The sequence below is a fragment of the Emys orbicularis genome, chromosome 5, assembly GCF_028017835.1.
Source record: "Emys orbicularis isolate rEmyOrb1 chromosome 5, rEmyOrb1.hap1, whole genome shotgun sequence".
In the NCBI taxonomy this organism is placed as follows: Eukaryota; Metazoa; Chordata; order Testudines; family Emydidae; genus Emys; species Emys orbicularis.
Window position 1 is genome coordinate 110348074 of NC_088687.1, and position 27437 is coordinate 110375510.

At 38.2% G+C, this 27437-nt stretch overlaps 1 protein-coding gene across 2 annotated transcripts; it reads right to left on the minus strand.

The window, feature by feature from the left end:
- Positions 1 to 671: 671 nt before the first annotated feature.
- On the minus strand, positions 672 to 27437 carry ANAPC4 (anaphase promoting complex subunit 4). Of its 2 annotated transcripts, none has more exons than XM_065404786.1 (28): positions 27330 to 27437; positions 24803 to 24908; positions 23737 to 23869; positions 22072 to 22146; positions 21886 to 21912; positions 21756 to 21800; positions 21525 to 21609; positions 20926 to 21036; positions 20131 to 20214; positions 19847 to 19933; positions 18344 to 18408; positions 18207 to 18249; positions 18033 to 18109; positions 17454 to 17554; positions 17329 to 17380; positions 13632 to 13687; positions 12952 to 12998; positions 9400 to 9456; positions 9139 to 9195; positions 8387 to 8480; positions 7139 to 7236; positions 6528 to 6589; positions 6398 to 6436; positions 6212 to 6313; positions 5197 to 5274; positions 4113 to 4283; positions 3228 to 3351; positions 672 to 1939 (listed from the first exon to the last, which is right to left on the minus strand). In XM_065404786.1, exons 1-28 carry the CDS (start codon positions 27435 to 27437, stop codon positions 1724 to 1726), a joined length of 2400 nt encoding a protein of 799 aa, XP_065260858.1. In that variant the 3' UTR covers positions 672 to 1723. The 2 variants fall into 2 exon arrangements, with proteins under 2 accessions (XP_065260858.1, XP_065260859.1); XM_065404787.1 differs by having other exon boundaries at positions 12949 to 12998; positions 27330 to 27398.

Here is a 27437-nt window from a genome sequence, read left to right on the forward strand (position 1 = left end):
GGACTGGGCCCTTGCATATATGTGCTGTATACACTGGATTAGGAAGACTGGAGAAGATGAATGGAATAATTGAGTATTTCTAAAGAGCATATTGTAGTACAGGACTTAGGACCTATTACAGAGATTTAGAAAAACGAACTGTGGCAAAGCAGAAAGCAATGCTTCAAACCCCAAGCACTACAGCCACTTAAAAAGAAGGCGGATCAAGGTGACTTGTTTTTCCAGAACACTCAAACTAGGCCATTTCACAGTTCAAATCTAAGGAAGACTTGGACCGAGCTTGCTCTCCAGCAGTAGTGAATGCTTCAATAAGCAAGCCCACTCTGCAGACAGCAGCCTTTGAACTTTTAGATAGTCCAACAGGAGATGGGAGGGAGCTGATTTTTAAGGAGCTTTCTATACTAAAACCTCTCAAACCATACCTATCCCTTTACGTTTACAAAGCTCTCTCTGCCAGTAAAAGGTCCACAAACTTTCTTTAGAAGTTAAGAATTATACATCCAATAAGGGTCCATTAAAAAAAGAAATCAAATTACATATTGATAAGGTGGGAATGATAATTTCTAGAATCACTCATTGGCATTAGACACACCAACTCAATAAAAGAAAAGCAATTTATAGAGAATAGTTGTATATGTTTTATAGTAATTGTTTTTTATTTTAAAAAAGTGTAGAACTGGAACACATGCATAAGAGTTAACTTCGCCAATTCAAGTTACACAAATTCACTCACACAGTTTTATAGTATTATGTATTTAGCAGCACTGTTAATTCAAAGAGTTGAGCTGCAGTTATAGAACAAAGGAGGCCAACTACTCAGCAACAGGCAAACATTTTCAGATTTTAAACAAGTTTCTAGCTTTCACATTGAGCACCACAACACTCCGACAATAAACATAAATTAATAAAGGAGATGACTATGGCAAAACTGAAAGCATACATGGGACATACAAACACATCAGGATAGAAAAATATATTCTCTGTAATAATATAATTTTCCATCATAAAATACACAAGGGAAAATGTTCAAGAATTGTCTCATGCACCACACCACAGGTTGCAATATATTTCTGTTGCATATAATGTAACACAGACATAGTTGGGGTTTAACAACCTTAATGGGTGGGTCAGAGGTGGTTGTTTTAACAATTTTTGGGTTCCCTGTAACACAAACAAGAATTACAAAAGTATGAGTTAAACTTTTGAAATGTGCACCAGCTGAACTTGGATAGCCAAATACCCAATGCATCTCTGCAAACCTGTGTTAGTCAAATATGTATGTAATCCTTGGCTTCCAGGGCACAGAGTGTTCGCACCCCTCAACTGGACATAAACATTAAGCATACATCTGAAAATTTGACCCCTAGAACATGTTCTCCTCAGGTACGTAAATTTATGGGCTACACAGATTGGTTATGTCGCTTTAAAACTCCAGCTGTCCCTCCCCACCACCGCTTTCCGCACACATATTCAATACTGCAATACTCCAGAAAGAAACTATTGTGCTTGTTACAAACTAATTGTAACAGAATGGACATTCAGTAAACACACTCTGGAGCAAACAAATGGGTTTTGTTTGAGGCGTCGTGTAGTATTCTACAACATCCACAACATTAATATAATATTTGGTACAGTACAAAGAAAAGTATCAATGGTTTGAAGTTAGCTTTTAGTCTCTTCTCCTTTCTTTGTTATAGTGAAGGCACAAATATCAAGGATCAGGTCAAGAATCCAGGCTTGATTCATGTTCTTCTGTTTCATCTGCCACCTCAGCAGAACCACCACACATACTATTGTGGTTAACTGCAGACAGATTCAGCTCATCATGTTCACCACCCACAATTGGAGTTGTTTCTTCCTCCTCCTCCTCTTCCTCTGCCTCTCCATCATCTTCTACATCCATCTCAAATACTCTGACATGACGGAGATTCGAACTTAGCTATGGAAATATTTAGAAGTTTTCATTAATAAAATTAACAGAAAAAAAATGATTTGAAAATGTTGGCCAATGCCTTTAAAAACAGCACTTACCAAAACCTTGATTTTCTTTTAAATGGAGTGAAGTAAAGTAACAAGTTAGTGATAAACCTATTTCATTGCTATGGCTGATTTAGAATAAGATAAATATGACTAAACTAACCAATCTATCTACACAGAAGCAAGCAAACATTTAAGTTCTATAATTATAAATTTTTACACTCTGGAGAGAAGATGCAGGTTGTCTCCTCCTTTCTTTCTAAGGATCTTGCAGAATACAGGTATAAAAAACATTTTTTTACAAAACAAATTACCGTATATACTCGATCATAAGCCGGTTAGTTGATAAGCCGACACCCCCCCCCCCCCCAAGATGGATAAGTAAAAATAGAAGTTTTTATGACCCATTCATAAACCGACCCTATAATTCAGGGGTCAGCAAACTTTGGCTCCCGGGCCATCAGGATAAGCCGCTGGTGGGCCGAGATGGTTTGTTTACCTCGAGTGTCCGCAGGCACGGAGGTAAACCTAAGTAAACAAAGTGTCCTGGCATGCCAGCTGCTTACCCTTACGGGCGGGGACAGCAACTGGGGGGGGGGGGAGAAGCTGGGGGTCAAGGGAGTAACCCCTGTGACCACCCCCCACATGACCCAACCCCTAGCCTGGGACCCCCACACTCTCCCCATCCCATCCCTTCCCACCTTATCTGGGGAGGGCCAGGGGATGATCTCTCTGGCCTGGCTGGAGCTGCTCCGGCAGGCTGTGCAGCATGGCTGCAGCCTGCTCCAGCGGGCCAGACCGGGCGGCGCGGCCGTAGCATGTTCCAGGGGGCTGGGCCGGGCGGCACGGCCGCAGCGTGCTCTGGGGGGCGAGGCCGAGCGGCACGGCTGGAGCCTGCCAGCCCCGGAGCTACAGCTGCTTCGGAGGCTGGGGGGAGAGCAGCGTGGCCAGAAGCAGAGAGACTCTGGCCCCGCCTCTTCCCTTCTGGCTCTGCTGGCTGTGCTGCTCTCCTTGCTCCCTCTGTTGGGGGGAGGGGCTGTGTCCCACCTCTCCCTCTCTATACCTGTTCATAAGCCGACCCCCGTCTCTGGTGCTTCCCTTTTTTACTAAAAAAAATTTGGCTTATGAACGAGTATATATGATAAGTGCCCTAAGAGTAACAGATGCAGAGTATCAATCTCTTCAGTCAATGCACCGGCAAACTATTTCCCTTAATAATTTATATACTAGACTGTAAACATGATACTTACCACACAAGAAACTTTCCGAATGCCATTCACAGCAACATACTGAGCTTTCATATTCTCCAGTTCTCTCCACTGACTCTCCAAAAAGACAGTACGTGTAGGAATATCATCAGATTGCTCATCCAGCCTAGATGTAGTAAAAAACAGAAATTCATTGTTTGTGTGTGTAAGCAGCAACTCTACCCTGAGTAATCTCAGACAAAAATGACAGAATTAAAATTTCACTGCACCACAGATAACAGACTTATAAGCATTGTGATTATCCTACTGCATATATTCTAAATTTCTGTTACTGAACATATTTTTTTTTTACAATATACCCAAAATCTCTCTTCTCACCCTGAAACCATTATGGCAATATAAATAAATATGGGAAGGCATTGATCCTGCTCTTTCATTCCAGGGATAAGTTAGTTCTGTTCTTTCAGCAGATAGTGATAATACTCATAAGTACAAACACTGGGAGAATGAGGAAGAAATATTCCCTCAACTTTTTATTACCCTATCCCTCTCAGTGCAACTGCAGATCTTGTGTATTCACTCCTGTTCCTGAGTCTCTAGTACTCCAGTGAGTGGTGAGGCTCAAATCCTCTTACACAGAAACAGACAACGTTTCTACTTCCTCAGTACATTCTCAAAATTGGCTCTCCCATTTGTTAAAAAAAAAGAGATGTGAACTTTTATTATAAGTAGCATGCAATCTTAAATATGCACAAACATTAGATTTGTAAGTTGTAATCAACTGTAATCATCTTCCCTCAGAGGAAGAAAAGTTATTTTTTTCCCTTTTTAAAATACATGTGTGTTAAGTGTATAACTGTACACAAATCAGATACTTGTATAATCTGCTTTTCGGCTCTTAATTTTCAGGGGGTCATATTTTCATACCTTTTACTAGAATTCAAGCTGAATTCCCTTTCTTGGTCCTCGTCAACGTACACTGAAGATAAAGGCAACTGAGCCAAGATTCTCTCTTTGCCTTCTTGTTCAGCATTCTCCTTAAGAACCACGGTTATAGTTTCATCATCATAAAAATGTGCATCTACACAACTGTAGAAGCTATAGCAAAACAGATTATGTGTTTAGTTGTATTCCATCAAGTTTTACAAAAAGTAAATGAATAAACTGAATGAATAAATACTGAAAGATCTTAAAGTAAGTGATCAGTATTTATGTTTCACATTTTAGATCCAAGTTTTGCCTCAGTCCACAAATGAAGTGTTCTTAACCTGGTATTGGGCTATTGATCAAAAAGGTCATAAAAATACGCAGTCATGAACCTATGGTTATAGAAAGCTTGGCAGTCCACTGTTTTTATGGCAATGCCACGTGCAGGTGATAGATATTCAGGGCCAAAGTTTGTGTGATCCTTTACACAAAAAGGCAGGGAATGGGAATACTAAAAAACAGCAAGCCAAGCACCCAGGAAATATTTGGTATTGCTGAAACAGGTGTTGGTTGGTTAGCTCTGAAGGCAGCTGTATCTAGCTCTCCCTTGCTGGAAGGAGAAGTTGGCCTGACATGGCTTTTCTGAGATGTGGAGAGCAGAGAAAAGGGAAATCCTGGGAAGAGAATTCCCCAAAAACATTGCATTGAGGAAATTATGCCCAACCATTACACACTTCATGCATATTACTATTTGTTAAGATCTTATTTTGTGTCACTGTTTTTAAGTGTCAGTATTCCATGTTTAGGCAAGAGCAGTTTCAGAACTAAACTAATTTTGTTTCCATCTAGCAAATTATGATAGTTTCCTTGAACTTGAGTTCAAGTACAAAGTAAGCCACCTGCCCAAAATCCTGTAAGTTCAATGAGAATGCAAGCAGGTGCCCAGGTCTGCCCACAAAGACCCTGATCCTGCAAGTTGCTCTAAGTGTAAACAGCTGAAAAAAATATTAAGTAGAATAAGCAAACCCTTGAAGGAACATAATCTGATAAATTATTAAAGACCCTGTTTCCCAGATATACTAACCTTGTATCTGAGCTTTCATTTATACTGTTGTTCAAGAAGTTTCCAAAATCAACAGCAAGTAGTCCATTATTAGCAGACCTAAAGGAGGGAGAAAACTAGCTGTGTTACTCGTCCTTAAAGTTCCATGCCAAAATACCAGAATCCGAAGATTTACCCCAACTACTGGACCAGACTGCACAGCCTATTTCGATGTGAACAGATAGGCTCACTATACGTTGCTTCCACTCTCAAGGATGGGGTGTGGAAGAAGAAAAGCAAAAGACAATATGGATGAAAGGACTGAAGTTACAGAATTGCATTGCAGACCTTGGCATCAGGAGCTACTAATCACTGGAACAAAGCAATTTACTCTAAGGCTTGGTCCACACTGGGGCGGGGGAATCGATCTAGGAAACGCAACTTCAGCTACGAGAATAGCGTAGCTGAAGTCGACGTTTCCTAGATCGAACTAAGTTTACTTACTGCGGGTCCACGCGGCGCAGGCAAGCTCCCCCGTCGACAGCGCTTCCTCCTCTCGGCGAGCAGGAGTTCCGCAGTTGACGGGGGAGCGCTTCTGGGATCGATTTATCGCGTCCAGATGAGATGCGATAAATCGATCCCAGAAGATCGATCTCTACCCACCGAATCAGGCGGGTAGTGTGGACCTAGCCTAAGAAATTAAGAGTATAACCTGTCCGAACCACTGAGATCATCTTCCCATTTTTACAGACTGTGATAAGCTTTGTAATAACTATACAAAGTCTATCACAAGGTTCGAGGAGTTGACCAAGGTGAATATTTATAAAGTAAGATGAAGAACCCACTTAACATTACCATTACTCCTCACTGGAAGGAAGGAGCAAAGAATACTTGACACATTTCCATTTGAATAAAGAAGCATACAATCACGGAAGAGTAAAATAACTCAATCCAGCAACGAAGAGCAAGGTCCTAAGCCTGGAACTGGATCTAGATACATCTGGCTGCAAAATCAGGCCCCAAGAGCATACTTTTTCATTTCCAATCAATTTCTTACCTGGAAACATCCGTGTGCCGCCTCAAAATGTAAATTTTAGAAAGAGAACTTTCTAACATGGTGAAGAGAACATAATGTAAGTTGGAGGATTTGTCATTCCACCTAAAATACAAAACAAAACAAAAAAGTTAGACCAAAACATAAAACATGGTAAATGAAATACAGTAAGAAGAGCAGTATACTTACATAAAGGGTAATTTAAATAATCGAGGTGTAGAGTCCTCACTAAAACAGCAAACCAAAAAAAGTCAGAAGGTAACAATTACAATAATTCTATGCTAATTAACACTAAACATAATGTAGGGGGAAAATGTACCTTTTAGATCCTTTGTATAAAGGCATGCAAACTGCTTGATGTACTGATTTTCCAATCACATCCTGAAACACACCATTAAAACATTCCAAAATACAGAAAAAAATATTCAGTTACACACACACACACACACACACACACCCCTCCCCACCTTTTTTAAAGTAATCACAACCTACCTGAAACAGACTGACTCAGCCTAGTTCCTTCTGAATAAATGTCCTTGTCACAAAATCTAGTATCACTTGACACACTTTAAAAAAATTATTTATTAAACCACTGTACTGTTTCTTGGAAAATAAAATGAATTAAATTTAAAAATGGATACTAGTTGTGTGTGTGAGAAGCAAAGAACTGAACAGGCAGAGAGATTTAACCACCTTCTCAGCCCCATGACAGGCTCGAGACACACTGGAAAGGGAAGCTGCATTACTGCCATCCATGTGGTACACCTTGTCTACGGCTAATTAGGGGACTTCAGCCCTTAAGGCATGCAATGTGGCACCTTCAATGAGTACTAAATTCACTTTAAACAATTTAGAGTAATTAATCAAAAGATCAAAACAGCAGCAATTGTTGTCCCAAAATGCACACCGATTGTAACAAACAGGACTTACAGCTGGTTTTTGTAGACACTGATCAATAATCCCCTCCATTCGCCTTTTGACAAAATGCAGTGATTTTGGAGGGTAATAGGGAAACAGCAGTGGACTTTCTGTAAACAAATAATTAGGTTTTTAGTGAAAAATACAGTTTTTGTAAAGATACAGTTAAATGAGTTTGCATTGTAGCAGAAGCACAGTGTGGGTCTGGATATAGAAATCAGAATTGGAGTCTTGTTTGTCCTTTGTAGCTCTCTTCCCCACCAACTAATTCAAATAGTATAAACAGGGGAGTTGCAGTCAGCCAACAGCTAGCAATACATGTGCCATGAAGCATCCTGCTATACTAAAAACTTTTCTTTCCTCTTAGCGAATCTACTATGGAAATATTTTCAGCTTGAATTTCCTTGCTTTGAGACATGATACATTTCATGCACACACATTTAAGTTTATTTGTTACTAATTATCTTCTGAAGTATATCTAATTCATTTCTCTACAAAGATTTTACTGGAAAAATAATAAATATACGCTGAATTAGAAGGTAATATAAACTACCAAAAACTGGAACTATAGCATCACTCACAAAACCACTTATGTTCCTAGCTCCTTCAAGCTCACAGTTCTATGCAGATAACCAGGCAAGTGAATGCCTTAATACTTGCTGACTTGTGATACTAACAAGAAGCTGGTTTATACTGTACAATCATTCTCAAACTGTGCAGCGTTCTCTGCTGGTGGCAGAAAGCTGGCTGGTTACATGGTGCTGGCTATTTCCAGCCACTAAATCAAATGAAAAGATACCTAAATTATATTACATAACTTTCCAGATATATTTTGTCATATAAACAATTGCTGTAGTTGCCATAAGGATGCTACATGATTGTGAATAGGCAGAAAGACAAGATAGTCTCTCTGTTATAATTTGGTCCATGCTATGGAAGAGTTTTAGACCACCAAGGCAGTCAAAAACAAATTACTATGAGCATCAACTACTTGACGTCTAAGTTACATGAGTGAGAGAAGAATGTAAAAGGGAGAGGGATTCCATAATACCTGAGGAAAAACAGTTTCCAAAACTGATCTTATTCTAGATTGAGCAGGGAGCTGTATGGAAACCACTTTATAGGGCAATGAGATCTGCATGTTTATTTCTACACCATTGACACAGTATAATCTACTTGCACTGCCTACACAGGTATTATTAATATTGTCAAATCTGCACATGTATCTTTGATTCACAGTATAATAGCAGCATGCAATACCTGTAAGATGTGTGCTGTTTTGAAGAAAGTTAAACCACTGGTTTCCCTCTGTGTTAGGTGGGGATACAAGGTCATCATCTTCATCTTTCAAGTACTGGAAGAAATGACAGATCCATGCAGTAAACATTTAAAAACAAGATAATTATGACACATTCACTGAAGGACTGTATTGGAGGAATACATGTCATAATATCTTCACTAAATTGGCCTTTTAAAAAAATAAATAACCCAGTTTTGGGGCCTTCTTCCCAGGTCTTTAGAAAATGTTTTATTGTCCATTCTAAATCAGGTTATAACAAGTTACTCAAAATGCTGTGGAACTTCTTATCAGAGATAGTTATAAACCATTTCTCTTTGAAACTGTAATTTCAGATTCTAATACTAGTGGCCCCATGCTTTGAACACATCAAGCAAACAGATTTCAATTTCATTCCATCAACATTAGTTTCAACCATGTTCCACCTTTTTTTTTTAAAATACACCACACAAATGAGGAAAATAATGTATAAGATATTAATCCAATTAATTTTCTTTTTAATTAATCTTTCCCTAATAAAGATAAAATAATATCCTCCACTCTTAACAACTGTGTGTGTGTGTTGTGAGCAGCAGGAAGGGAGTGAGAAGGAGTGCTCTTTAGTAACTACATAATCTTAATACTCTAGCCCTTGCTCCCCTGTTCCTCTTTCCCCAGCTGGTGCTCGTCCATATACCTTGTCTCTCTTATCTCAATATACAGCCTGATACTTTACCTGACCAACTCTCTCTACATTGAAGTATTTTCCTTTACGATTGTAGAGCTCTGGTGCCTGAACCAAACATAAAACAAATTTTAAACACAAAATACTGACCTGACAGTACTTAAGACAAGGGGAATTAGATGATTTTTCATAGTGAGACACTTAAAAAAAACCAAACAATTTAGTTTAACCAGCCTTTCCAGGTCAGTTGTCTGAAGCAAGACAGAATTAGGGTGCATGCATAAAAGCACTCAGTAAACTGAAATACCTTACCTCATTGAAGTGTTCAGTAAGAAAATCAGCAACAAATGTGATATCTTTTTGAGTCATCTAATGGAAATGAAAAGGGGAAAGACTATAAAATAACCATAATTCAAACATATGTAGAATGTAATAGGTTCCAGGGAGGCAGGTGACAAAAGACTACAGCTAGATATTAAAAAAAAAAAAAAAAAAAAAAAAAAGGTGACCTTAACAGAGAGCTAAAAGTTGGGAGAGAGAAATGAAAAATTCCAAAAAAGTCATAAGAGCAACAAGAGGGCAAAGTGGGGGACTCTGCTTACCATTTCAGATGTCTATACACAAATGCAAAGAGTATGGGGAATAAACAGAAAGAACTGAAAGTATTAGTCCATAATCTAAATTACTTAATTGGCATCACAGAGACTTGGTGGGATAAATCTCTTAACTAGAGCACTGGTATAGAGGGGTATAGCTTGCTCAGGAAAGGTGCACAGAGGAACAAGGGAGATGTTGCATTGTACATCAAGAATACACACTTGTTATGAAGGTCCAGAAGGACGAGAGAGGGAGACCAATTGAAAGCCTCTGGGTGAAGATAAGAGGGGGGGAAAGGACTGGGGCAATGTCATTACAGGAATCTATTAGAGACCAACAAATAGGAAGTGGTGGTGGGTGAGGAATTTCTAGAAAAAAACCACAGAACTATCTAAACATAAGACATCATAGTAATAGGGGATTTCAACTACCCAGGCATCTGTTGGACAAGTAATAAGACAAATCAAAGTGTCCAATAAATTCTTGGAATGTGTTGGGGACAACTTTTTCTTTCAGTAGGTGGAGGAAGTAACCAGCCCTTTTAGACTTGATTCTGACTAACAAGAAGGAATTGGTTGTGAACCTGAAGGCACTTTGGGTGAAAGTGATCATGAAATGATAGATTTCATGATTCTAAGAAAAGGAAGGAGTGAGCAGCAGAATAAAAAAAAAATTGACTTCAAAAACACAGATTTTAACAAACTCAGAGAACTGGCAGGTAAGGTCCTATAAGAAGAAAAATCAGAGGGAAAAAGAAGTTCAGGAGAGCTGGAAGTTGTCTCAAAGGCACAATATTAAAGGTAAGAAGCCAATATGGCTCCCTCAAGAGCTCTTTAATGACCTGCAAATCAAAAATGAATCCTACAAAAAGTGGAAACATGGGAAAATTGATAAGTAAAAAACCAGCACAAGTATGGAAGGACAAAATGAGTTGTACCTTGCAAGGGACATAAAAGGCAATCCAGAGAGGTTCTATATATACACATTAGCAGGAAAAGGAAGGAAAGTTTATGTCCTCTACTTAGTGGGGAAGGGTAGCTAATAATGGACACCATCAAGAAGACTGAGGTGTTTAATGCAAATTTTGCTTTAGTTTTCACTAAGAAGGTAAACCATGACCAGATACAACACAAATAATATTAAACCAGGAGAAGCCAAAATAAGGAAAGAACAGGTAAAAGAATATTTAGATAAGTTAGATGTATTCAAGTCAGCAGGGCCTGATGAAATGCACCCTAGGGTACTTAAGAAACTAGCTGGAAAAAAAAAAATTCCCAGAACCATTCTCAATTATATTTGAGAACTCATGGAAGATGGGTAACATCCCAGAGAACTGACAAAGGGCAAACATAGTACCTATCATTGCCTAAAAGAGACCTAGGGAATTACAGACCAGTCAGCCTAACTTCAATATCTGGAAATATACTGGAACAAAATTATTAAAACAGTCAATTTGTAAGCACCTAGAGGATAACAGGGTCAGAAGTTATAGCATTCATGTATTTGTCAAGAACAAATCAAGCCAAATCACCCTAATTTCCTTCTCTGATTTTAGTAAGGCTTTGGACACAGTACCACATGACATTCTCATAAACAAACCAGAAAAATGTGGTCCAGATGAAGTTACTATAAGGTGGGTGTAAAACTGTTTGAAAGACTAATCAAAGAGCAGTTATCTAATGGGGGGGGACATATTTAGTGGGGGTCCCATAATGGTCTGTCCTGGGTCTGATACTTAAATAATGGAGTATGCTTATAGAATTTGCAAATGACACTAAGTTTGGAGGGGTTGCAAGCACTTCAGAGGACAGGATTAGAATTCAAAACCCTGATTAATTAAGAGAATTTATCTGAAATCAACAAGATGAAATTCAACAAAGACAAATGCAAAGTACTAGACTTAGGAGGAAAAAAAAAATCAAATGCACAACTACAAAATGGGGAATAACTGGCTGAGCAATAGCACTGCTGAAAAGGCTCTGGGGATTATACTGGATCACAGATTCAATGAGTCAACAATGTGATGTCCTTGCTAAAAAGGCAAATATTATATGGTATATTAACAGAAGTGCCCTATGTAATACACAGGAGATAATTATCCTACTCTACTCGGCACTGGTGAGGTCTCAGCTGGAGTACAGTGTCAAATTCCAGGTGCCACTCTTTAAGAAAGATGTGGAGAAACTGGAGAGAGTTCACATGAGAGCTACAAAAATGATAAAAAGGTTTAGAAACAATGACCTATGAGGAAAGGTTAAAAAAATTGGACGTGTTTAGTTTTGAGAAAAGACGACTGAGGGGGAAGCTTGTAACAGTCTTCAAATATGTTAAGGCTACTACAAAGAGGATGGTGATCAATTGTTCTTCATGTGTACTGAAGGTAGGAAAAGAAATAATGGGCTTAATCTGCAGCAAAGGGGACTTAGAATTTATTTTTCCCCCCAATATATCTAACCTAAGTATAGTTAAGCACTTGAACAGGCTTCCAAGGGAGGTTGTGGAATCCTCATAAGTGGAGCTTTTTAAAAACAGATTAGACAAACACCTGTCAGGGATGACCTGGGTATACCTGTTCCTGCCTCAGCGAAGGAAGCTGGACTAGATGATCTCTCAAGGTCCCTTCCAGCCCTATTTCTATGATTCTATATACTATACCTTAATAGCAGCAGAGTAGCAATTTTGCTGGTGAAGAAATTTGCTGGGAAGCAACAATTTTCTTCAAAACAAAGTGAAATCAAACACAAAGCTTCACATTAATAAAAGTTTACATGAGCAGCAACTGCTTTCATATAGTGTGTAAAGGACTGTTGCAGATAAGATCATGCAACAGCAGTGATATTAGCTTAGACCCAGAGAAACAGAAGCAATGCTGAGGGGAGGGGCGGAAATAGACACCCCAGTCAGGGCCAAGGTGCCCACTGGAGAGGGGAGCAAAGAGTAAGCCTCCTTCAAAAGGTGAAAAGATCCACTATACAGCCTACTCACTAAAATGGTCAACATAGTTTACTCAACTTCAAAGAGAAAAGTATTAGACATAAGGCTGGCCACATTACAGCTGATAATGTGCAACTGAGGGCATTTCATGCACTAACTATCCCAAAGGGCTAGCATGGACAGCATCATTCTTTAAATTAAATTTACTTCAAAGAAACAACCTTAAAAGGTTGTTTTTTGTTTCTAACTGCACTAAACCACTGGTTACCCTCAGAATTAGACTTAACATTGCAATATTATAAAAAGCATCTACTAGGAAGAAGTTACTACTACCTTGTTCAGCTCTGGAAGAACATGATCTTCTGACATCCTCAGCATGGCTGGGGAAAAATAAGAACAGCAAAAATGCTATTTTTCCAATACACGTAACATTTTCCTAAGGTAAAATATTAAGATAAAGATGATAGAGCAGGAAAGTTTACTCTTTAGATGCAATATTGACTAGCGCAGGGGACAAGGAATCAAGATTCTTAGGTTTTATTTATTAGTATGATTCAGTACTAATATAGGTTTTGAAATGAGGGGAGAGAATGATTTCTCAATTAAGCAACTGCTCTTCATTTAAACTGGCCAAGAGCAGCCACTGTTAATATACAGGAGATAAACCATAGCCAGAGATTCCCCCCGCTCCCCAATCACCTATATAAAGGAAAAAAGTCACTTTAACTTGTATGAATTTCCAGGATGGCAATAAATAGACAGTCATAACACCAGCTCCACAATTGGATTTAGTCAATATATTTTTTGCCAACATTTCAATATTTAAATATAATAGTGGCTCTTTTCATCATTTAATTTCTTTTTTAAAAAGCTAGAGCTTATCACACTACATTTGTTAGAAGTCAATTCCACAGATTAACCCACAGGCAAATATTTTTACACTATGACAATTCCAAAGCAAATAATTAAAATATAAAGCAGATATGAAATACTTAGGATATAATTAAACTTACCCACATACAACCATCGGAAAAATGCTTTGAAGTTTTTCATACTACTGTCTATAACTCTGTATAAAAAAAGAAAATGAAAATTGGTAAAAGACTTGATCTAAACAAAGGCCACAAGCTGCAAGTTTATGCAGAAGTTCTAACTGTATTATAGGCGGGGATGGTAGCAATGCCTTACACTTCCCATTACAAGACTACTTTCAGTTGTTTATAACTTTGCCAAAGTTTAACTCTTTGAGCTGAACTTTCCATGCTAGATGTCTGCCTCAGGCTGAATTGTTTTGGAAAATTTCAGCCAAACTGGTTCAGTCATTTTGGAGAACGAGGCTAGGGAAAAATATGTTTCCCAGTTAAAAGCTTCTGATGACCTTTTCTTTGATATGTTGTAGCACCCTCATGTTTTGGAGTAGGGACTTGAAATTTGGAAGGAGGGCAGATACTTGTGTCAGGGGTATGCCTTTTGCGGTCTGCATGAGAATTCACCCAATATTTTGTCAAATTATAAGCCTGGGGAGCGGGGGGGGAAGAATCACAGCTCACAAATGCTCAGTACAGATTTGCTAGAGCCTAACAGCTAAAATCTCTGTAGATTCCATCCTCACCGAGCATGCTCCATCCCCTCAAAGCTCCTATAGATGACAGGACGGTGCATGTACAATCCCCACAGAGCAGTGGCGCATGCTCCCTCCAGTCCAGGGCTATAGTGATTAAGTTAGAATTTTCTTGTAATTGCAGAAAGGAGGAGAGAGATTGAACAAGGAGCTGGGGTGAGGTAGAGAGGTATGGGTCAGGTACTGGCTGGGAAAGGAGACTGGCACTAGGTGTGGGTAAGTGGAGAAACTGGTAGTCAGTGGAAGAATGGGATTCCAAAAGCAAGCCCAAAGGGGGATCCTAGAATTGTCTGGGCAAGGAGATGGACTAGGATGAAGTCTGAGGAGTGGTGATTGGGTAAGTAAAGAGAAAGGGACTGGGACAAGGAGACAGGGTAGGGGAGAGAAAGGACTGAGACAGGTTGGAGGGGATGGTGCAGAAGGGATCACAGCTGGGAGAACAGACAGAAGTGTCTAACCATTAGACCATACTCCCCTCCAGAGCTTGGAATGGAACTCAAGATTCCTAAGTTTCACCATTCCTCTCGTCAGTAAATATCTGTGATGCCCATTGGCAAAATGTGTGTCTCATCTTTTTGTAGTGCTGGTCCATACAGAGGGTAACAGCTTACTACTGCTGTTACTCCATTACCTCAAGTGGCAGAGGATCTAAAGGTTCCAACTCTGCTGATGATCCCTGTGAGTATCAAGATGATGCCACCTAATGGAATTTCTATTTTTTTCAGTTTACTTTTCTAATAACCTAGGAAACTGCACATACATAAACTCTGTGAAAGGAAAATTAAGTTAGTGGCTATATACCTAAGTTTAAAACTACTCTGGTCATTGGAAATTACTCATTAAGAGAACTAATTTTGTTGAAATATGAATTGTGGACTAAACAATATCAAAAATTTTATATTATTACCCACAAATTTAGCTAGGTTAAAAGATTAATGTTAACTATTATTAAGGTTGCAAAGTCAAGTGCATGTGCATTATGATACAGTCTCCAATTACATGATCACATGCTGTTTTTCCAAAGGACCCCAGTGTCCACAAAATTGGTACTCACACTGTAGAATAAAATGCCTTTATTGTACCAGTTATATTTCTTCTTTTCCTAAGATCCATTTTGGTTGCCCTGTTCATCACTCCAATATCTCACTTGATCATTTCAGATATGTTTTAAATAAAGGAGGTCTTAGGACAGTTACTGCAGGGGATTATTCTAATACATGAAATGACATAGAAAAATCTTCAAACATTCATTTCAGCTATATGTTAGAATTTTATATTTGAAAATTAGGGCTGTCGTGCAATTAAAAAAATGAATCGCGCTGTTAAACGATAATAGAATACCATTTATTTAAATATTTTTGGATGTTTTCTACATTTTCAAATATATTTCTTTCAATTACAACACAGAATACAAAATGTACAGTGCTCACTTTATATTATTATTTTCCTTACAAATATTTGCACTGTAAAAATGATAAACAAAAAGAAACAGTATTTTTCAGTTCATCTCATACAAATACTGTAGTGCCATCTCTTTATCATGAAAGTTGAACTTACAAAAAAATATCAGAGGGGTAGCCGTGTTTGTTGCTTTTTACAGATCCAGACTGAGAGTCCTGTGGCAGCTTTAAGACTAACAGATGTATTGGCATGCGTCTGACGAAGCTTATGCTCCAATACATCTGTTAAGTCTTAAAGGTGCCACAGGACTCTCTGTTGCTTTATACAAAAAAATAACTGCATTCAAAAATAAAACAATGTAAAACTTTACAGCCTACAAGTCCACTCAGTCCTACTTCAGCCAATCGTTCAGACAAACAAGTTTGGTTACAATTTGCAGGAGATAATGCTGCCCGCTTCTTGTTTACAATATCACCTGAAAGTGAGAACAGACGTTCGCATGGCACTGTTGTAGCTGGAGTCGCAAGATATTTACGTACCAGATGTGCTAAAGATTCATATGTCCCTTCATGCTTCAACCACCATTCCAGAGGACATGCGTAACATGCTGATGACAGGTTCGATAACGATCCAAAGCAGTACATGTTCATTTTCTGCATCTGACTCAGATGCCACCAGCAGAAGATTGATTTTCTTTTTTGGTGGTTCGGATTCTGTAGTTTCCGCATTGGAGTGTTGCTCTTTTAAGACTTCTGAAAGCATGCTCCACACCTCGTCCCTCTCAGATTTTGGATGGCACTTCAGATTCTTAAAACCTGGGGTCGAGTCTGTAGCTATTTTTAGAAATCTCACATTGTTACCTTCTTTGCGTTTTGTCAAAGCTGCTGTGAAAGTGTTCTTAAAACAAACATCCGAGACTGCTAATAACATGCAATATATGGCAGAATGCGGGTAAAACAGAACAGGAGACATACAATTCTCCCCCAAGGAGTTAAGTAACAAATTTAATTAATGCATTATTTTTTTAATGAGCACCATCAGCATGGAAGCATGTCCTCTGGAATGGCGGCCGAAGCACGAAGGGGCATATGAATGTTTAGCATATCTAGCATGTAAATACCTTGCAACGCTGGCTACAAAAGTGCCATGCGAACACCTGTTCTCACTTTCAGGTGACATTGTAAATAAGAAGCAGGCAGCAGTATCTCCCATAAACGTAAACAAACTTGTTTGTCTTAGAGATTGGCTGAACAAGAAGTAGGACTGAGTGGACTTGTAGGCTCTAAAGTTTTACATTGTTTTGTTTTTGAATGCAGTTATTTTTAACATGTAATTCTACATTTGTAAGTTCAACTTTCATGATAAAGAGATTGCACTACAGTACTTGTATGAGGTGAATTGAAAAAATACTATTTCTTTTGTTTATCATTTTTACTGTGCAAATATTTGTAAGGAAAAATAATAATATAAAGTGAGCACTGTACACTTTGTATTCTGCGTTGTAGTTGAAATCAATATATTTGAAAATGTAGAAAAACATCCAAAATATGTAATAAATTTCAATTGGTAGTCTATTGTTTAAACAGTGCGATTAATTTTTTTGAGTTTAATCGCATGAGTTAACTGCGATTGATCGACAGCCCTATTGAAAATAAAATTGTGTTGCAACTCTCCAAATAAATACTTACTGAAGAAGCTCGTTTGCTTTCAAGATGAAGGAGCCCACAGCAGTAATAGCATCTGCAAAGAGAGCAACCATTTTTAGTTTTCAAAATGAACATCAGTGTGATGAGTAGTAAGCCAATTACTGTACCTTCAATTCCTGCTGCGTCTAGTCCAAGAGACTCATATTTTTGTTTCCATGATGCCATTCCTTTCAGTTCACTCAAATGGTACAATAATGCCTCAGAGCCACTATTACAGAAAAGCATAATTTCTTAAATCAAGTGGAGACTCATTGTTTAACTGACAAATATTTTATACATAATATCTTACTCTTATACAGCACTTTCTCATCCCTACTTTGTAAAGTTCTTTCAAATATATCATTATCCTCATTTTACAGAAAGCAAGCATTCTGTCCAAAAGTATTACCTACTTTTTTTTTAATCACAGCCCCCAAACATCAGTTACAGCACATTTCCTGTACAGTGTTAGACTTTTCTATAACTAATCAGTTACATAAATCAAGTATTTTTTCCCTTACAGTATTTAGGGAGATAAGAGTTAATATTCAAATTACATTTTATAGTTTTCTGATGTCACAAAATAACAACAGACTAAACTCTGCATGACAAGAAAGTGGTCATGTTTTTGTTGGGCTCAGTTTCTTTTAAACGAATGTTTACTAATAAATTTATCTCTGTAATTCATTATGTGTTCTATGACTTACCTCTGCAAGTGACTTATGACTAATTTTTGTATACTGGAGTAGGAAGACTCTATGGACTGACCAAGCTTTTTTAAACCCTGATAGAAAAGAGACATGCTTCATTACAGTATATTAATAGGACACTTATGAAAGATACTGAAATAGACCATTTAAAGACAGTAAACATTACCATACCTTTACTGTTAGTTGGTTCATTAAAAGTGCTTGAAGTTCAAGGCTAAGTGACAAAAATTAAAATAAGTGTTCTTTCTTTAATCTGAATATGCATTTACAAATTGAAACTGGAATGTAAAAACCCAAGCAGCAACTACCTTGCTTTGCCCCACAAGAGCAGCTGCATAAACTCATCCTGTACAGAAGTGGTTGTATTCTTTTCCTGTTAATCAAAAATTACTGAAATAAACTGATGATTTTTATTTAATTACCAATAAATTTACGACATTAGAATTGCAAACACCTCATTTAAAATACAGAGAAACAAAATACATCATTGAACACTGAAAATGCATTCTTGATCACTGGAAATTCAATGATTAAAATAGGAAAAAATGTTCACTACTTTCACATTTATTCCATTAGTGATAAGAGTTTTGAACATTATTTTTATTAATTCAGAATCTATGTTACCAAACAATTTTTTTAATTTGTTAAATACTAGCAAGGATTACAAAATTTATGCCACTCCAACAGCATCTCATTGATAGCTCCCTTATACAGATTCTACTATACTTTTTCCTACCTGACGTAAAGACAGTGAGATGAACCGAGCTGCAGGTGCTCCAGTTCAATAGTTATGATAATTGGAATCTGTGCTAGGAAATTATTTGCTTATAAAAAACGGAATTCAACTTTAGCCACTCACAAATTAAGAGGGTAAACATACTGCTCAAGTTGTACACTTTCATGGACAGGCTGGTCAATCACTAACAGAAGTATATTCAGTGGGCTAGAAAACACAAATCTAATAAGAAGGCTATCAGCCAATAATTAGTGGACAACCATCACTACTGCATGAACATGAATCCATTAAAATAATGAGATCTACAACAGTCAATTGGTATATCATCATCATCGGACTAGAAAGTCACAGGATAATACTACTGAACCCTCAAACAATGCTTTTTCAACTTCAAAGCACTTGGCAAACATTAATTTGTAATGGACTCCAGCTTGCCTCTGAATTTACAGAGACCATTATCCTATGATAGCTGTTCATTACACAAGATATAGACAAATTAAGAGAAAGTCCAGAGAAGAGCAACAAAAATGATTAAAGGTCTAGAAAACATGACCTATGAGGGAAGATTGAAAAAAACTGGGTTTGTTTAGTCTGGGAAAGAGAAGACTGAGAGGGGACATGATAACAGTTTTCAAGTACATAAAAGGTTGTTACAAGGAGGAGGGAGAAAAATTGTTCTTCTTAACCTCTGAGGATAGGACAAGAAGCAATGGACTTAAATTGCAGCAAGGGAGGTTTAGGTTGGACATTAGGAAAAACTTCCTAACTGTCAGGGTGGTTAAGCACTGGAATAAATTGCCTAGGGAGGTTGTGGAATCTCCATCATTGAAGATTTTTAAGAGCAGGTTAGACAAACACCTGTCAGGGATGGTCTAGATAATATTTAGTCCTGCCATGAGTGCAGGGGACTGGACTAGATGACCTCTCAAGTTCCCTTCCAGTCCTATGATTTCTATGAAAGAAACAGAACTGATTATATATATATATATATATATATATATATATATATATATATATATAATAAGAAAGCTATTCATTCTCTGCCTTCCCCAAATAATTGCTTATACCACAATACCTGTACGAATTTGGTTAGACGTGAGTCCATCTGCATCAATATTTCTTCCCATGCCTCACACATACATGTCAATGACAACTTTATATACTGCAATGCAAATAAAAGTTAGTGCAGTGACTTTTTTAAAATTCAGACTAAACATACATATGTTCTCATAAGAATCTTATCTTTACATTTCTAAAGCTGTGCTCTATATTAACTTAAAAATCAACCTAAATAGGGTTAAAAAAATCCAATGCCTACAATAACTGTGGTATTAAAAAGAATTCATAACAAAAATGTACCTGTAGCAGAGTTGAAATATGAGTAAATTTCCTGGCCATTCGAGTTACCTCAGGTAAATAAACTGATAGCAGACTGGTGTCCAGCTGTAATATGCAAGGCAAGCAACAGTTATAATCAGATGGATGGTCTTTTTATTTTCTGTTACAATAGACTGGATCATGTGCATTAAGGCAAAAACCAGAAAAACTTGTCCATTCTCCATTTTAAATTTTCCCTCTTTTAAACTCAACAGATAAAATAGTTGTTTAGATCACAGGTGAAGTAGACATTTCCTTAAGATATCTATGCCAATCCTTGTTATACATTTTAGAAATCTGATACTTGTTTTTTGTGTTTTGACTGGAATAGAGGCAATGTAAGAGACACAGACTAACCGAGATCTTAAGTGTAGTATTGTTAAATTGTGTCAATATGGAAAGGCTTGGCAATCTGAGTCACTATAATAGGGAATAGTACAACTGTTTAGTTGTTAGTTTGGCAGAAAGGAGACAGTATATCAAAAGGCTTTAGAATATGGCTGCTGTTCAGAAAAATGCAAACATTTCAGAGTTTCATCACTGTCAGTCACGTATTACAACAATTTGAGTCAAAATGAAGAATCCAAAAAACCTAAATATTACATGAACTTTAGAGAAGGTGGAAATAAAAATAACGTTTATCATTATGTAAATAGAAATGAGGACAATATATTAGAATTGTTTGATATGAGAAGTAAAAATAAATAGTTTTAATAATTTAACAGAACATTTAGAAAACACTACTATTTGTGTGCTTGCAGTCTCCATTTTACTCACCTGGAAATAAGTAATCTCCGGTGCACTGTCTGGGGAAACTTGCACCTCTGTAATGACTGATAGTGATTTCAAATCACTAGAAAAGCATAATCCAAGGCAAGAACCTGCCACCTGAAAGAGTCCAATGTAAAGGGGTTAAAGTATCTCATTTTCTCAATAGCCCATAAGTACAAGTACATATACTACGCTGATCTATTAACTAAACACATGCCCTTATTTCAAACAGAAACAGAATTCTATTTCTGTGTAAATATCAACTGAAAAGAGAAAAAGTCTCAGCTATTGAGAGGAAACAAAAATGTGTGCTTACTGTTTTGTTTTGGATGATCAGTATTAAATTAGTGCACTTTATTTCAAATTATACAGGATTTGAAGTTTTCCAGACAGAATACTAAATAAAAAAAACAAATAAAAACCACACAACTATCCCTCTCTTTGGGTTTTAAGCATAATAATACTGAAGTGCTGAAGTTGCAATATTTTACACTTCCAAAGATTAACTAAAAACTGTGGTTAACTAATAAGGTGTATTTTAAGAGGAGAAATGACGCAGAAAGTTAAAAATAAAACCAAAACCAAAAACAAAAAAACACACTTACCCCTGTTACTGTAGCAATCTTGTACATTCCATAAGCATAAACCTCGATGAATCCAGAACTGCCTCCAAGGACAAGGGCATTTAGCCTGATAACAAATAAGTCACAGAAATTAGTCACACCCCTTTTGTAGGTCACCATTAAGAAAAAAAGTTACAAATTATTTTAAATCCAAACTTGCTGGGTTTTTTTGTTTTGTTTTTTTTAAAACAGATTTCAAAGAACAATATTTACCTTACATCACCCAAGAGCTTCATAATCTCATCTGATTTTTCTTCACTAAAATATAAAAATGTGTTTATGGTAACCCAAAGGCAATCATAAGCATCATTATAAGAAAACATATGAAGTCATCAGTTCTTACCTGAAAATTTTTGCAGTGGTACTGTAGCTAAATTGAAGTCAAAATAAAGTTTGAGAAATAAGTGCCTTCAGTAAAGATGTCTTCTTATTTACTTCAGAACAGTTGTGTACTATTAAACATAAAGAACCCATAAAATGACACCAAATGACAAATTAAGATATTTAGGCTTTTTAATTTAACACCTACTTTTTTGGCAATGCAGGTAATTTAGGCAGGAGAAGATTTGACTCATCCTCAGCATTATAAAATGAAGTGAGAACACTGAAAAAGAAGAAATTATTAAGAATGGCTTTGCCTTTGCTGCCAGACTTTTAAAATAGTAAAAAGTTAAAAAATAAAATAAAATGCCAGGTAGTAATTTAGATTTAACATATCATGTATGTTCAAAGAGTTACAAATCTCACAAGCATATCATTTGTTTTCTAAATATACACTTTTAAAAACACAATCACATCAATACAAGATGGCTAGTGTGCTATCTTTTTGTTTTTATATCCTCTCCTTTTGGCTTAGCATTTCCCACATAGAAAGGGGGAGAACAAGTTTATATTTGCTGGTTCAGTGGTTTGCTTCCCAAATCTTCCATCGTTATTAATTATTTGCATTCCAACAGTGTGTGGGGCCCTGATCATGGAGCACAGGACTCCACTGTGCTAGACAATGTATATATATATATATGTATGTATTTATCCTGCTCTGAAGAGCTTTAAATACTTCCTAGCACAAGTCTATGGGTCTGATCCAAAGCCCACTGAAGTCAACAGAAAGACTCCTCAGTCTAAAGCAAAGCCTTATTTACTACCTCATTTCAGGTTAACGTATATCCATAAGTTAAGTGTCCAGCATTTTATGTGTTTATGCTGGAAGCATGAGGCTGCAATTAAAATTATCTAGAGATTACTGTAAAGAGAGATTAAGGAAGCCCACAACGTATTCTGCAGGAAGTTACTTATGAAGATGCTGAGCGTGGAAACAGGCCACGAGGGCATTAGTCTATGGTTAAAAAATATCCCCTAGCTTAATATTTCCTTTCCGGTTCAGGGTTTGTGTTTGAGGGGAGGGGGAAGAATGTCACACTTACCTAGCCTTAATCCCTTTTAAACAAAATTTTTGTTTATGGAATTTCTTGGATTTTTAATACAGCCAGTGTAGAAAGGTTTGTGAGGACACAGAAATGTGTGCGGGGATGCCCCCATCTTCCTCTATGGCATGTGGAACTATGGAGGGCACATATATCTGTGCGAATGTCAGAGTGAACGGAAGCACAATTTATGACTAATGCCACACAAATTGCAAGACAATGGGGGTACTCTTATGTCCTGAGATACAAACGTAATGAAGACAGCACTTCCAATAGCTATGGGTCTTCCATCAATGCATTAAAAATAAACAAATCACTAAAATTCTTGAAAATGTGGATAAAATATTATTTTAATTTATCACTTTCCATTGACGAGGTACAATGAAGCAGATTACAGCAATAAGTTTGATATTGATTACTGATTGATGATTAGAACAGCACCATTACATAAACTGAGCAGCAATTATGCAAGTCAATACTAGTTCATATATCTAAATAAATAAGCTATAATAAACTATAAATTAATAAATGGATGCACAAGATACTTATTAAACGTGTTCTTGTTCTTATAACTAGAAAACAAAAATATCAGGCTTATAGCACTAGAACTGCATTGTTATCAATAAATATATGTAAAACCTACACTAGAAACAAAAAAAGGGGAGTTTTTTAATGAAGAGGTGGGAAAAGTGACTGAGCTGTGTGACAAAGTTACTTTTTTTTGCTTAACTACTATATTCCACTATTTAACTGTAAAGTTTTAGAGCTACCTGCTTTCTTCAGTTACTTCCATCCAATGCATGTAAGTAATAGGAGCATCCACTGAGAAAGAGTGTAAGCTTTCAGGCTTTTCTGCATCACACAGGATCACACGCTTGGTATCAGCTAGGCCAAAAGCCAAAACTAGAGAAGTAACAGAATAATGTGAAACAATCAACACACAAAACTTTGCAGCTACTTCAAACATACGACAAGCTAGGAAATGTAATGATTCTTCAGTCATTAAATCCAAATACTATATACAATTTTCTCTTTTTCTATTTATAGTACGTTAATTTCACTTTTAATTTTAAACCATTTTACTAAAAAGCAGACTTGAAGTCAATCTTTTTATTTTAAAATGGCATATTGGATCACACCTGACAAATAACCTGATCCTGCAAAGATTTATGCCCATGTTTAACCTACGTCCATGCTTAGCTTACTGCTACTCATGGGAGAAAACATAAGATAAGCATAGACAAAAGTCTTAGCAAATTTGGTGCCAAAAATACATTTGAGACACACTGTTCAATTAGCAAGGATATTTTATTGCAACATAACATAATTCTAAGATTCTCACAAGAACTCATCCCTACTTGATTAGAACACTGACACGAATATTCATTGGGCAATATTTGCATAAGGATTTACGTGACCATATTCATCTTTTTTAACTAATTCATTCCCAACGAATGCCAGTTCATTGGAGATTCTGCTCATTCATATGCAGATGGATGATTGACATGGAACATCTTTGCACTATTAAGAGTTGAAAATTGTGCCATGCAATTTGAATAATAATATTCTCATAATTGCAATCAGATTTTAGATGTCACCTGTTACTTCAGTGCCACAATAATCTGGCCATTCTTTATACATTACATCACACATCAAAGGGGTACCTTTCACTATCATTTTAACAGTATTGCTACATAAAATTAAGCTACCCTTTTCTTAATATTTTGTAGTGGGTATTTTCTTTTTGAGATAGTTGGTACTGTGTTCACTAAAGGTATCTGTTGATTTCCAGCACCATTTTTATTGCAGCACAAAGCATCATATATTTAACATTACTTTTGCCATCTGGTCTCCAAGCAAGGGCTGTAACTTCTTTCCCTGTATTTTCATTTGGTGGCAAACTCCAAACTCGTTGAAAGTTTGCAAGTCGGTGAAGTAAAACCTGAAAAGCAGATAGATTAAATGTAGGAAACTTGAACATCTTCCTCCTTTAACAATATTTTGTAAGTCAGCCACTAAAGATGCACTCCTTTTTACAGGGCCGGCTCTGGCTTTTTTGCCGCCGCAGGCAAAAAAGCCTCCGGCCGCCCCCCCTCCTTCCCCCCCCCCGCCCAGCGCGGGGGGGGGGGGCGAGGCCGGAGCCCCGGGGGGAGGGTGGGAGGGCGGCCGGAGCCCTGGGAGGAGGGCGGCGAGCCCCGGCCAGGGCTCCGCTCTCCCCCCGGCGGCCAGAGGGGGGAGGGCGCCGGGGGGGAGGGCGGCCAGAGCGCCGGGGGGAGGGCGGCGAGCCCGGCCGTGGCCCCGCTCTCGCCGGCGGCCGGAGCGCCGCGCCGCCCCCCTCCAGGTGCCGCCCCAAGCACAAACTTGGTGGGCTGGTGCCTGGAGCCGGCCCTGCCTTTTTATTAGACTTAAATAAATCCCCGCATCCTGAAAGTCAGATCTAGAACTATTTGTATCAAGGAAGCAGTCATTCTACATACATACACACACACAGTTCTGGGGCATACTGTCTACTACGAAGCAATGAAAAGAGGTTTTAGGTTAAGACCTGAAGTCTACAATCAACCTGGCCAATAATATGGTATTTAGAGAAGCCTCCCCATCACAGATAGTGACTGTGTTGTGGAAGCATTGCAGTTGATCTTCCCATCCATAGCCAGATTCATCATGAGGAGACCAAAGTGTAGAGCAGTGGTTTTTAATCTTTTTTCATTTGCGGACACCCTAAAAAAATTCAAATGGAGGTGTAGACCCTTTTGGAAATCTTAGACATACTATGCGGACCCGCATGGGTCTGTGGACCACAGGTTGAAAACCACTGGTAGACAGTGGAGTTTTTAACAAAAAGAATGTGTTGTGGAGGGAGAGAGGGAAACAAGGAAAACAGGAACTGAGAGAGAGACCAGAAAAAACGCTCTCTGATCGAAGCAACCCCCCTACCCTGTCATCAGCGGACAGCACTGCCATAAGATCAGAAGCAATATGTGGCAAACTGGCAAGGGAAGCTCTGAATTACGTTACCTCAAGAAAGAAACTGAGATATACAACATGTTGTTCCAGGACATACAGCCTGCCTCTGCACCACTAACTAGTTTTTGATGCTTTTATTGGTTTTAAAATTATTTTAAATATAAATTAATTTTTATACACTTGTTAAATCACACACAAAAACAAGAACTCTGCTGGGACACACACAAAAACAGGCATTCTGCTGAGACTTACCATTTACTTAGATTGTTAAAAAAATAGAAAGTAAGGCGAAAATTCTCCTATCACAAAGTATTTTTGGCCCAATATACAAGAACTATTATATTGTGGACAAAGGCCCACATATATAGTTAAAAAACACACAGAGACAATATACCCACTTCACCCCCAGCAGCAACTATTGCTCGTTCCTCCCAGGGATCTTAACCTGAACATTTTGAAGATGAGTACAGAATCTTGTGGTGATGGGATGAACATTTAAATGATACCCCTTTTCCAGAACACATCTGAAGAACATCAGGATTGTGAGAGAACACAAGACAGGAAGAAAATCAGCAAGTAATTTTTAAAAACACTTTAGGAAAACAGGATGCTTCCCAAAGTCATCAGAGACTGAACATTTGAGATAGATTCAGATACAGCATGTTCAGGCATTGTGCCAGATTCTTCACACCACTATTCCACTAAATTCTGCCTTGCAACACACATCAAGCAGCTACTGTAAACCTGAGTCTCTCCTGAACAGATGTTGGCAACTGTGCCATGCAGCCAGCATGGAAGAACACCGTTCTTGGCTAAACTAGCTGTACAGTTAACAAAATGCCTTGGAACTGCCAACATGGTAAACCCAGGGCACTTAACAACTCATTCTCATGTGAAGGGTTAAAAAAAAACAACAACACTCATACAGATACATGCCACACTAAGACTGGAGACAGCTATGCACCACTATTCATGTGTCTGAAGAGGCCATAAGGAATAAGGAGGCATGTTTTGGATATGTCAGTAATGGCCATTGAGGGTAACCAATGCTACCCCCCCCCCCCCCCCCGGCACAGCACTGCCCAGCTGGCAAGTGGGAGACTAGAGTTCTTTCCCTCTGGAGTACCAGGTAGGGGCACTGCCAGAGGCAGGGCACTGGACTGGACCCACGGAGCGGAGCCCTGTGTGGTGAACCCTAAGGGAACGGCTCGTGGAGGGGGCAGGCAGCAGGCCCCTCGCTGGGAGCGGAGACGGACTGTCAGCCAGGGAACCCCGCTCCCCCCAGCAAGGGAGATCCCAGCAGCCCTGTCTAAGGAGGCGGTTTCTCTACCCACCATTTCCAGCTCGCTGAGCCGGGCCCTCCAGCTGCCCCCCGTTCCCCCCGGCCCCGCCTTACCTCCCCCACTTTGTTGGCAAGGGCGATGAGATCCCTCTTGGGAGACCAGGCCATGAAGATGATTTCCTGGGGAAGCTGCTTCTCCCCGACCTGCCGGAAAGCAGGCAT

Excerpts from the sequence above, each read along its gene's own strand:
- ANAPC4 (XM_065404786.1), bottom strand. The coding sequence starts at position 27,437 with ATGCCTGCTTTCCGGCAGGTCGGGGAGAAGCAGCTTCCCCAGGAAATC. Across the intron at positions 9,196-9,399 it reads TTACTGAACACTTCAATGAG|GCACCAGAGCTCTACAATCG; the intron begins GTAAGGTATTTC and ends TGTTTGGTTCAG. Across the intron at positions 1,940-3,227 it reads TTCGGAAAGTTTCTTGTGTG|CTAAGTTCGAATCTCCGTCA; the intron begins GTAAGTATCATG and ends ATATTTCCATAG.